This window comes from Emys orbicularis, chromosome 13 (assembly GCF_028017835.1).
Source record: "Emys orbicularis isolate rEmyOrb1 chromosome 13, rEmyOrb1.hap1, whole genome shotgun sequence".
NCBI classification, from domain to species: Eukaryota; Metazoa; Chordata; order Testudines; family Emydidae; genus Emys; species Emys orbicularis.
The window spans coordinates 36877041-36889994 of NC_088695.1; the positions used below are offsets into that span (position 1 = coordinate 36877041).

At 44.4% G+C, this 12954-nt stretch overlaps 1 protein-coding gene across 1 annotated transcript in view; it reads right to left on the reverse strand.

Moving 5' to 3' along the window:
• The window catches only part of TMEM104 (transmembrane protein 104), a 66473-nt gene that overhangs the window by 35459 nt on the left and 18060 nt on the right, over window positions 1–12954 (reverse strand). The window contains exons 7-8 of the mRNA XM_065415725.1: window positions 11498–11597; window positions 10478–10586 (exon numbers count right to left, since the gene is read on the reverse strand). Coding sequence (XP_065271797.1) covers window positions 10478–10586; window positions 11498–11597 — 209 coding nt within the window. The remainder of the gene's footprint in view (window positions 1–10477; window positions 10587–11497; window positions 11598–12954) is intronic.

Sequence of the window (12954 nt, forward strand, 5' to 3'; positions counted from 1 at the left end):
TGGAAGGGACCTTGAGAGTCATCTAGGCAAGTCACAACCATCTTCGGAGCACTTCCCTGAACAGTGCTCCCAAGGGGCTGAATAGACAGACGCTCCCCTGCTCAAAGTCACTGTCCCGGTCTCCTCTCATTGCAATGCTCGCAGAGCGGCACTACCTTGCAATCTTATGGCAAGTTTGCCCTGGGGCTGACTACCCTGACAATTCTCTAATGAAACTTTTGGGGAAGGAAGAAGAAAATATCGAAGTCACTGTCCTACTCAATGGAAATGCTTGTATGTAATTAGCCAGGCCAATAAGGTCGCTGTTTTGTTTAGGAGTAAGATCTATTATTTCTATTTTTAAAAACAGTGGAAAAGTATTAGAAAATATGCTGTTTAGGAAGTCTTGTACCAACCCACTCCATGGACAGCTTAGCCGACCTACCAGGTCTCTTCCAGCTTCAGTTTCTATGATGCTGTCACTACAATATGAAACTAAACCCTTAACATAGCAAGAGCATTTAGAACTTATGTTCCATAAAATGATTCAAAGAGACAGACCAGTGGAGTCTCTTGAAACAGGCTGGCCTGAGAAGAGTCTTAAAGGCCATTTTGAAACCTTTCTGATTTCTGCAGTAAATTGGTGATCATGACTAGAAATCAGTTCTGACACCTGCCCAGTTCGAGACAGGTCTCCAACATCAAGAGAGAAGGGTGTCATATTTGGTGTCTCGCTGCCTGATCAAGCTCTGTTCCAACACAGGGCTTTATTTAGAGAAGGACCTGTCCTCCTCCTGACTTGTTGCAGGCACAGCGCTTACTGAGTCCATCTACACTGCATACAGAGGTGTGATTGTAGCTCAGGTAGGCATTATTTATATTACCATAGCCCCTAGGAGACCTAGTCATGGACTAGGGGCCCCATTGTACTAGACACTATACAAATGCAAAATAAAAGAAGGTTGCACCTTCAGTTGCAGTGTAGACATACCCTTGGGAGGTGAGATTTCCACAGAGTTAAGGGAAGTGCTTAGAGAGGAAGAAGGGTGATCCCCAAACCCATTTTCTCACTCTCCTTGTTCAAGTCAGCTGCTCACTAGTCAAAAACCCCTACAAAACTTAAATCCATTGTTTATTGTTATGGATGCTATGACACGGGTAATCAAATCTAAGGCTTCAGAATATAAAATGGCTGCCATAAGTGGTCAGGAAGGAGTCTCCCTTCCTTCCCACAATACAACATGGCACAATTGGCCAGCTGTTTTATGGGAATCAAAAGTATTGACCTTCATCTGAAAAAATCTGCCATTCCTGGAGGCAAGAGACTAGACTTGGAGCAGTGCGGTTATCCCATCTGGCAAAGCCTAGATTCCTAACAGAGACTCCAAAAGAAAATATCCTCAAGTGGGACAGTTTGAACTTCCAAAGCAAGCCAGGAGCAGACTGAAGGCAGTCACACTGCGATTCGAGTTGCCTAAAACCAGTGACATCCCACACTAGTCATACCAGCCAGAGCACTTCCTGTTTGGGGTGGGCAGCCTTTGGCCAGCGACCGTAGCGCACATGCCCAGGAAGGGATCAGGCAACCACATGTAGGATACAGTCTGATGCCTTCACTCTCTGCACAGCCCTTGCTAGTTGGCTGGAGGTGGCTGAGGGAAGGACTCATTATTAAGGCCCTTTGTTAGGAGCGCTCTGGAAAAGCTCAGTGTCAGGATGAGTGACAGTGTAATCCAGGCTTCATTTAAGAAGAAAAACCACTTCTCATTGTGAAGCGAACAGACAGCTCTTTGCAAAAAACACATTCCAGTCCCCTGCACTATCGATTTATCTGTAATAAGAGACAAGCTAATCCTTTAAAGCCAGTCACTTCAATCCACGTCCTTGCAGTTTCTTGGAGTTCTTCCACTATGTACCAAAGGATCAGTCTCCTTCCCCAAGTCCTGGCATCAGGGTACATCCGCCTTCCATCTGATACTCCCCTTGTCCTAAGGAAAGCGAGGCTGCAAAGGAAGCTAGCAAATCCAATACCAGAACTTTAGCGCTAGGGATACTGACATGACAAGTCTACATCCCGCTTGTGAAATGCTGCACAGATCTCTGCCACTGTGTGAGCCAAATCAATTAAAAACAAAGCCTCATTCACAAAGGCTAGGCATTAACCAAAATTACTTTTTTTTGTTTTTGGTTGGGAAACACTGAGGGGAAAAAGCCTTGTGAAACTGCCAGGTTATCTGTCAGACGCATGATGAGCAGGCAATAAACTGCGACAGAGACAGAAATTAATGACAAGACCGAGGGAAGAATGGCCAAGAAAGGAGGGGTGAATTCAACCTTATTAGCTCCATGACAAAAAGCAGAGAATAGCTTTCATTTCCCAGACGCCATTTAGTTTGGTGGAACTCGGCTCCCAGTTTTTGCAGCAGCTTCAGGGCAAACTGACCTCACTCTTTAAAAAGTTGATGAGATGGAGACAGGAAAGAGACCCAGAAATCAGCCCCTCGGACTGGGTTTTTAGTCAAACAGTGCTGCATTATCAAGGCATCTGTCGCAAAAGTTAGGGTTGCACTGATTAGTTACACTTAAAGCAGGACTTCAAGCCTTCTGTTTCTCACATACCTACATACGCTGCAGTATTCCAGAAGACAACGACGCTGCAGTGTTCTGGATCACTAATGTAGGTTCTTCCTGGCTTCCAGTACTGTAATTGCCCACAGGAGTAATGACTGCCATTCTCTTACGCTGACAGTCATTTGTTTTTATTTCCACATTCATTTTGCAATAAAAAGCACTGGAGTGTTCGTAGTTAGGACCAACATGCTTGAGCGTTGGCAAGAGAATCTTGCTAGGACACATCCCTGTAGCAGCCCTGCTGAAGCTGTAGCGGTTTGGAATGTTACTACAGAACACTGCTGTATGAGTGTTCTGGGTGATTGTTGTAAAACAGGCGTGCTGGCTTCACATCAGCACAATAAACTTCCCCCAAACAGTATTCCTCATGATCCCTCTGTGCAGGCTTAGGCTTAGCACACCCAGCAGTGGATTCATACCCCCTTGGCGGCAGTGCTACTTTCAGGTGATGACGTAGAAGGTCAATTCTCCCTCCCATGGACACTTGTCCCTCACTTGCTGGCTCTGAAAGTCTCTAGGCCACTCTTAGCACGGAGACCGGCAAGAATAGATACCCGAGACAGCAGCTATGATCTACTGATTGCTGGATGTGACTGCTGTGGGGCACAGTGGTGGAAGGTGGCAGAACACAGGGAAAGTGTTCTCAGCTGCAGAAGGAAGCGTGTCTCGCCTCAGAAGATGCACTCAGTTCAAAGCACCACCTCTCAACTCAAGGACTGTTCCCAGTACCAATGGACTTGGGGAGAAGAGTTAGATCAGCTGCTCATGCTGGAACATCATTGCTACTAATCCCTTACATCATATAGAGCGAGTGAGAGCTGTATATGGGGCCATCTCCACCAAGGGTGGACACCCCTGCTCCCTCCCCCATCTAGAAGACTCACATTTTTGTGTGTGCCCGTCCTGAATTTTTGCGTAGCATTTTTGAGTGCTACCGAACAGCTGACACGCTCCACCACACAACTGGCTGCCCTTCAGCTCCACCGCGTGGTAAAGTGATCCTTTATATACACTTTGTGAGGCAATTTGAGATCCTTTCGGCTCAAAAGGGTTTGTGCTAAGTGTAAGCTCTTGAGAGCCAGCTGGGGCTGCAGCTTTGAAAACCTCTCTGGAAAGGCTTTATCCACCCAGGGTTGTATTCAGCATAGGGGCCATTTGGGTTAAATAGTGGTAATGGCCACTCCAATTGGCATTAGCATGCGAGGAAGGCAGGCTGTGGACTCAGGTGCTCGCATGTGGAAGGGTTTTGGCTTAATGGGGGATGCCCTTCAGTAAAACCCTCTAAACAGGGAGGCTGCACATTGTTTCTTAACAGTAGAACCTACAGAAAGACGGGTATGCCAAGGGATCCAGCCCTACAGGGGGGTGAATGAGGGCACACAAACTAACAGAGATATGGGTCTATAGTGAGAAATCAAAGGCACCTCTATGCCCAGATGAGAGGGACAGATTCCCAAATGCAGCCTTATACCCACAGAGACAAACATGAGGTTACAGTCAGAGCTGGGGGGGGGGGGGGAGGCGGGATACCAAGGGGGCAGGTCTAGAGCCAGAGAAGGGGGAACAGGGAGATGAAGAGACAAGAGAAAAATAGCCCTACAGATTGCAATCAAAGAGAACCCAAGCAGGAAGTACCATGCTGAGACAGGAGAAGAGGGGAAAATGCATCTACATAAAATGTACTAATTCAGCTTTAGCCCTTTCAGGTTAAATTCTGCATCTAACAAGAAGATCTTTGTTCCCCTTGATTATCTCCCCACCCTTCTGCACCAGACACTCTCAGTTTCAGACAGACCCTGCTCTGGTTGCTCATTATTCTAATCAGAACGTCAGGCTGGGGTGACATTGTCCCTTCCTGAAGAGAGATGGTGAGCGCCTGAGAGCCCGCTCATTTGATTCACTGCACAAGCACGTTTCCAACTGGGATAATCTCCATTAAACCATCTGTGCTCCCATCTTCACTCGGCCCGCACCCGCTGGGCTGCCTGCGATACTGCAGCATCTGTGAACCTGTAAAAGTGGATGCCATGTACCTTTCCCAATCAGCCAAAAACCAGCACATCCTCCCATGGAACAGATATACCCGATATCCTTAAACACCGCAACGCCAGGCTAGGGAGAGGATCTTTTGCAGCGCCTTCCTCCAAAATGGCATTTGCTTCCCCCACTTGGGAGTTTCAGTCTGTTATGGGAAGACACTGGGCTCCTGAGTTACCAGGAAGGGAAGGTTGATGGAAGAGAGGAACACGGTCATGTTTGATCAGACTCTCCAGATGGCTGGTGAGTCCCACGATTTAACCCCTTATTTCTTTTATAAGTATTAAATCAGCCAACTTTTCTCTAGCAACAAAATCATTATTTCACCATATCACTAAAGAAGGGTAACATCAGGACTGTAACAGGAAATAGGTACAAGTCCAATGCAGAGAGGGTTAAATCTTAAATCCACTGTCCCTTCCTCCAGTCCACACAGAAGACATTTGGCTGGCCTTAAGGGAAGTGTTATAAAAGGAATTGCAGCAGGGCTCGATGACCCTAAATCTGTAGGCTAATAGCAGAGACTTAGATCTTACCTCCCTTTATAGCTCATTCCAGGCTGCCCTTAAAAATGGATATAAAACAGCCAAATGACCCAGAAGTCACTCTGGCTGCATTGTGACTAACTGATTTGAAGGGAAGAGCAAAAGTTACCAATTTGCTTTAACTGCAATCAACGTTTGCCATCTACAGGACATGCAGCCCATGCCTCCCTTACCAGCCGATTCACCCTGCATGCTGCACCATGCCGTGCCTTTCATAACCCCAGCTTTCAAACCCATCCGGGCCTCACAAATGTCCAACTTAAGGAGGCAAATGCAAGCACCAAGTAACAGGACAGGAAGGAGGGAGTACAACTGAGTAAAAGCAACATTTCCCACGACCTGTTTATATCACAAGCCACCCGTATTTTGGGATGCAATTTACGACCAACAATACTCAGTTTATGCAGGATTAAGGTTACTGTCGGCCTGGCAGGCTACGTGTTGTCCCTGCAGCCACACATAGGTGTGTAATAAAAATGTAGCAGTAATAAAAATGCTGCACAGGCACGCAAATCTCCAGAGAGGGACTTAATCAGTCTAAACAGTCTCATTATGTACATGGTGCTCAACATCCACTCCCCAAAAGCAGGAATGGAGCCCATTTCTGGAGGAGTTTTTGGACATTAAACCAATAAATAGGATTTTACGTCAATCATTCTCTCCTCCCTTTCCCCAGCCTAAAGATTCGGTGCTTGAAACAGTGATTACTGCAATTGAGAAAAAAGGGAAGGGAAAAAACCAGAGTCCTTGGGGGAGAGGCAGGACTGACCGACCGTCTGCTGACAGGTGGCATTTGAGGTGAAAAAGGCCCAATTGGTAGGATTCTTGCAGTTGCCACAGATTCCGCAGAAAACATTAACTTGACCATTTAGCCTGAAAAAAATGGAAGTAAAAACGTTGCCAGTAATTTGCTGGCTGCATACACACAGAGAGGTGGGAGCTGAGGGGGATTCACTCTCACTGAGGGTAGGGAGCAGAGTGCTGGCTATGGTGGGACCTTGGCTGGACTATGCTGACCTGCTTAGACTCCCTCAGAGCTGAGCCTGCAGCTCAGCCACGGGGAACAGCCAGGAAAGATGGGAAAACTAGAGACAAGAGCTCAGGAGACAAGAATCTGATGCTCCCAAAGAACAGTGCTGGTTTCTTTGGAGGACAGACAGTGTGCCTTTCCTTCTAAGTTCTTGTGTTGTCTTTTTCCTCCTTCCCATACCAGGATTTAGTATGCAGGAAAAGCTTCTTGGTTTCAGCTGCCTGATTCAGAACCCATTCACAAGTGGGAGAGTTAGGACTCCAGAACAAAAGGGCCCTGGCCTCTATGGACATTTCTCATGCTAGGGAGGAGGAGGAGGTCCCATTTCTTTATGTTCTTGAGAGGTTTATTCCCCTTCTCCACTTCTAAATGGCTTGTTTCCCCCTTTGCACAACCAGGCTCTGGCTATCCTGCTGATCCTAGAGGATCCACTTCTGTACACAAACTTGACAGTTTAAGGTGATAGTTATTCCATGCTGAATGTAAAGTGTTGTGGTAGAGAGACATACATATATATATATATACACACACACACACACACACACACACACACTCTCTCACTCACTCTGAATTAGGAAACCTCCCTGCCAAATTTTGATCTCTGCAGTATAAAACATTTCACATGACGGCTGATGTCAAGTTTTAAGTTTGTACTACATACAATATTCCAATTAAGCTTGGGAAAAAAACCCAACACTTCAGGCAATAGTCATCTCAAAGCACCATCATGTTTTGAGAAGAAAAAGCTTGATTGCACTACAACCTGCTCCGTGGAAAAAGAAGTGACTACAGAGTTTGAAACAATGCAACAAGAGACAAGAACAGCAGCCCTTTTTCATTTGGTGGAAGCATTTGCATCTGAGAACGTGTCACTCAGTACTCTGATCTACCCAACTCTGCCTTACTGTTTGGCCACAAAGCCTGCTTTCCTATAGCACAAATTTCAGACAGTTTATGCTACTTCATTCAAGATTGTTGTGGTTTTGAACAAGTTATCCTTTCATCCCTGGAGTTTTTCAAAGTGAAATTCCAACAAAGCAGGGTGGATAAAAATCAATGATTTAAAATAAATAAATAAATCCTATTTTGTTATTTAAATCAGATTTTTTTGATAAAATGCTTTTTGAGGAAAAAACCTATCTAAAAGATAGTTTTAATTAAGATACATTATAGCTCAAAGATATCTCATCATGGAATAGGGATTATAAATTCTAATTCTACAGTATGAGACAATATATTCACGTAATGTTTAAGAAAAGTTTTGTAAATGAGTTCCAATAGTTCATGGATTAGGGATCCAATCTTATGGGGTTCCACAGGCTTCCATATAGATTTAGGTTAATCTTTCTATCTACCCAATGGGACTCAGTGCTCAGTCTAGAAGATACCATCAGAGATGCTTAGTTTTGCAGATCTCAAACTGTGGATTTGTGTCTCCAGAGGTAACATGCTTGTTAACAGCAAAAATGTTTTAAAATAAATAATATATAGAGGTGAGAAGTAACAGACCTCAACTCTACTGTCCCTCTGCAAATTTGTGTACAGAGTCAATCCCTTACCGCTCTCTAAAAGTGCAAAGTTTCAAAAAGTTCAATGAATAGAAGATTGTTGGGGGCGGAATAGATCTGGACAAGGAGAAGTCTGGAGATAAATGTGAGAAGCGAGGGACATATGCTTTTTTGTTAAAATATTATGTTTGCTGTTGAAGAAAAAAAAAATCCAGAATATTTAATGTTGTTTTAGTTAAATAAAACAATTTAGATGTCTGTCTGGTGATGTTCTCCTCCTTATACAGCATGGCAAGAAAATCCTGCAAATATTAATGATTAACCTGTTGAATTGAAGATAGTTCACCTCCCAATGACTTCATAAATATTTGCTTCGATTACCTTTGGTAAATGAAATAACCAAATAACCATTCATTTTCTGATATAGCTGTAAAACTAATCCGAAAAGTTTACAAAATAAATGACTGTTTAAAAATGTATAGTGTGTACCTTCTAAAAATGAAACCTACATCTACCTCTGAAGAATATGTATTAAGGTTATAACAACCAACGTGTTTTTATGTAGAAGACTTATGTAGAAAACCATGATTAAATCGAGTTTTCCTGACTAGTGATTTAAATCAATTTGCTTTAAATCAAATCCACCCTGCAACAAAGCTAAAAAGGGAGAAGAAAACCTGTGTTTCAACAGGTCTGTACTGAAGCATTTCTAGCTCCTTACAAAGTAACATCTGATTGACACTGGACTGTTAAAATGCACATTGCTATAATTTAATGATACCCTGTAAAATCTACCACTTTGCAACACCAAGGAGAGACATCTTTTTTCCCTGGACAAATATAACACAGACATATCCATTGGTCACCTGTTGTTTATGAGTTATAACAGAACAGTGAAAAAGATTCACCCAGCACCAAAGTCAGTTTAATTTGTAAACTCCCTTCAGAGGTGTGCCATATGAAGAATAGTTCTCCTGACCTTGACGACACCACCACTTTTTGCAGTGGATCTCAATGTGCTTCATAGACATCTAAGTGTCAACACTCTTGGAGCTTTGTAAACATTACCCTCCTTTTACAGAGGGGTAAATGAAGACAGAGGTTAGGTGACTTGCTCAAGGTCAAGCAGCAATTGAACTGCAGAGCTGGGAATAGGAGTCCTGATTTGTCCTCTTAGACATACAATGTTGCCCATATGCTTATCTAGTGGGAAATGGTAGAGATGTTAGTGAAGATGTAACTGAGCTCAGAGGTTGCACTGACAGTCTGGAGCTTTTCTGTATATTCAGCCCATCGCTGGAGCAATTCCACTGCTTACTAACCATATCTCATAGCATCACACAGCATTGTTCCCACTGAAGGCAGGTGGAGAAAAGCATTGAAACCTTCTTCTTGATTACTCAATAGAGAAAGGGTTAATCACTGCCACAGACGTTAGAGGATAAACTAACCTTCAAACCTGAACAAAGACAACCAGGGGGAATAAAGTTCATGAAAGTTGCCCCCCCAGACAGCAGCAAGTAAGGTTTTTGTTTGTTTGGGTTTTTTAAATTTTCAATTATCTTTCTGAGTTATAGGTGTAATATCTGGGAGATGCAGTTAGTAATTAATGCATTTCTGCCTTTCCTGACGAGTTCCTTCTGTTCAGTCAAAGAGTTATTGAAATTCAGAGTGAAAATCCTCAATCATGTAGGTTTTCAAAGAAATAGGCCAAGACGCAATTTAATAAAACAATAATATTTCTTTTAAATAATTAACCAGGCTGTGACATTTACTAATATTCCTGAGATCTAGTTCCTGTTCCAGGGTTATTACTGCAACAGTGAGGAGTGCTCAGGCATGTGATCCAGCCACCACACTCTCCTTAGGATGGCAACTGAAAGTATTGCTTACATTTACTCCTGCCCCTGGGGTTTACCTGCTGGCACTGATGATCTGATGCATCCTTCCTCTCTCTCTTTTCCAGTCCGCTTTCTATTTAAACCCCCAGCTAAAGTTCCAACAGGTCTGAGATTCAGGCTGCTTTTACTTTCAAAGCTCTTCATCTCCTTCTCCCCACTTCTTACCCCAAACAATGGTTTCTGTCTTCGTATGTAACTCCCACTGAAGTCAAAGAGAGTTTGATTCTGCCATGCAGCAGAGTCAAAACATTTTGATACTGTGGTGATGGGCTAGAAAATCCTAAGCTAGCCAGCCATGCTACTGAAATGGTACATAACAGAAACAGAACAACGTCTGGTGACACGTTCCCCCTCAAAAAGCAGAAGTTTGTATAAAACTACAATACTTCACACTCACAAAAGTTGTTGCAATACAGGAACAGATCTAACACTCATATACAGCTTTGCATCCAAAAGGATCCTAATACACACAGTAAACTTTAAGACTCTATATAAAGTCAAAATCACTTCACCAAGCACTGAAGTGCAGTCACTTCTGGGTTGCAACACAACAGCTGTTTAAACCGTACTGAGATAGACAGCATGCAGGACGGAAAGTGAAGAATACTGTATACTAAAGAGAATGCAGGGGAAATTTCGCTTAGCACAATGTAGTTAGCCAAACTATAATGTAGTCAGGCTATCAAGCCGGCAGTGAGAGCATTCAGCAAATCAGACGGGGCTGAAGTCAGAATTCCAGACCTTGGCTGTTCATCTGAACACATTATGCCATAGAAACCTGTGTACATCATTTCAGATCAAATCTGATATAGGGACCACACCAGTCATCCAGTTCTGATTACTCACCAGATAGAGTCTGTAAGCATCAATCCGCCTGATTGGCCCCCAGCACTTGTCTGTATCGTTATACTTTGTGCCATCTTCAACACCGCAGGAGTGATTGCCAGTTACGCTGCTGAGAATGGGGTGGCGGGGAGGGGAAAGAGAGGGAAACAAAAGGAAAACAGCAATTAACATCCCTCTGAATACACTAATTGCATCTTCCTCTCCCCTCCAGTCAAAGAGAATGGGGCATGGTGGAGACACAGACATGCAGAGACTTTCCCCTGATCTTGCTGCTCTATCATAGGCCCCAGGAAACATAAACCACTCAGAATTATGTAACCATAGATAGATTCTTGGACTCTTTGCAATTATTTAAAAATGCAGGTGATGGGACTAGATGGTTGAAGTTACTAATAGTGGGATATAGAGACTTGCACCTCTAGGACACTATTTCAAATTGAGCCCATAGCGAACTTGAACAAACGTCATTCTTCTCGAATAGTTATTGTTGCTTATGAGGAAGGAATTGGTCTCAGTCTAATTCTTAATGGACACCTATCCCTATCACAAAAGGACTCTACTGTCAGCCTAGCTGGCCACCTCAACCGACAGACCAAGAACTTAGTAAGGATCACACCTGGGCATGGTCCTTCAATAACAAGCAAACACATGGGGGGGGGGGGGGTCAGCGCAGTTCACACTGCTGCAGCCAGTGCTGCATTAACCACGTGGGTAAACAGGACTTAGGTCTGGCACCAAAGTTGAATCGAAGTCAGGTCACGGGACTCTTCAGCCAATTAATGCCAGCTTAGCTGTCTCCAGTAAAGGAGGCGTCCAACCTCACTGCCCCATCTGTAAACGCCGATGACCTATTCTTGGGTCATCTCCCTCTCTGGCTTTCAGAAATCAAGGGCAAAACCAGGTCCACTGTATATTCGTTAGCCCTCCCTCGCAGAAGCACCCACATGCAAAAGGATCTGTTCCATCCTCTATCGTTAGTGCACTAGATCCCTGGGCTTACAAAGAACTGCCATCACTCACCAGGTCACCTGCATGAGCGAGACTGGCACAGCAGCTGCGTAGATCGCTAGGTCCCCATAGAGGTAGATGATTATACAGAAGTAAAACAAGTTGACCCCCACTGTAAGAAAAGGAAATGCATTAATAGGAGGGCTGGAGCCAGGTGGGTCCTTGAACTCTGCTCCTTAAGGAGTCAGTGGTTCACATCACCTCCTTGCCAGGGGATTTTATTATTATTATTTCATTTTCACCATCAATGCACGTATTTATTTGGTGATAAATTTCATGCAGGTGAGAGGTGCCAAGCTAGCTGCACTGGAGGCTGGAATCTTCTGCCCACAGGAGATGTACAGCATAGGCAGAAGCAGTACAAGCTTCCTCCCACAGCCCTGTCAAAGCTTACCTCTGGCCCATTAAATCCCTGGCCTCTCCACTAGGATGGCCCACAAGGGAGACTAGTGACAATTGTGATGATGGCTTTGGTGCCACAGACACCTGCTTGCTAGAAAGTGGACTGAGTGCAACCAACTCCTTTCACATAAGCTACACGTCAGGTGGTGAAGGCCCTCTGAGATGGGACAGATATAAGCCAGCAACCTGAAGGTAAAAGGTGCCCTATTCAAGTAGGAACACCCAAGCCCATCCAGTTCTCTCTTCATTCTCCCCCACTCTTTAAATAAACTTATTCACTAGTGCCAGTGGCACAATTCCTGTGTGGAAATTGTCTCACTTGAAAGCGAGAAGTGCCAAGCGACTGGTGAGGGAGGGATAGCTCAGTGGTTTGAGCATTGGCCTGCTAAACCCAGGGTTGTGAGTTCAATCCTTGAGGGGGCCACTTAGGGATCTGGGGCAAAAATCAGTACTTAATCCTGCTAGTGAAGGCAGGGGGCTGGACTCGATGCCCTTTCAAGGTCCCTTCCTGCTCTAGGAGATAGGATACCTCCATTAATTTATTTTAAGCTGAACTGCTTTGAGAGTCGAGTTGCACCCCTGGCATGCAACACAGCATCGAGGTAGTTTAAAGAAGACTGAAGACACAGACCATCCTTGCAGAGTGGTCCTTTAGCATTGCACTGACTTGAAGCTCTGCCCCTATAACGCTCCTGAACTCCTCAAGAACTTAGAATCATAGAACGTCAGGGCTGGAAGGGACCTCAGGAGGTCATCTAGTCCAACCCCCTGCTCAAAGCAGGACCAATCCCCAGACCCCTAAATGGCCCCCTCAAGGATTGAATTTACAACCCTAGGTTTAGCAGGCCAATGCTCAAACCACTGAGCTGTCCCTCCCCCTCTTAGCCATGAGGTTTTAGTCATGCAGAGCTCCCAGGTTCTGCAGGGCTGAAGCTAAGCTTCTTTGGAAGGCTCCTGCAGAGTTTATACACTTTGAGCTTAGTTTCAACCCTGTGGAGTGTGAAAACTAATTCTGCAGCACTTTTGATGACGTTAAATCTGAGTTTTACAAAAGTTTCACACATTCT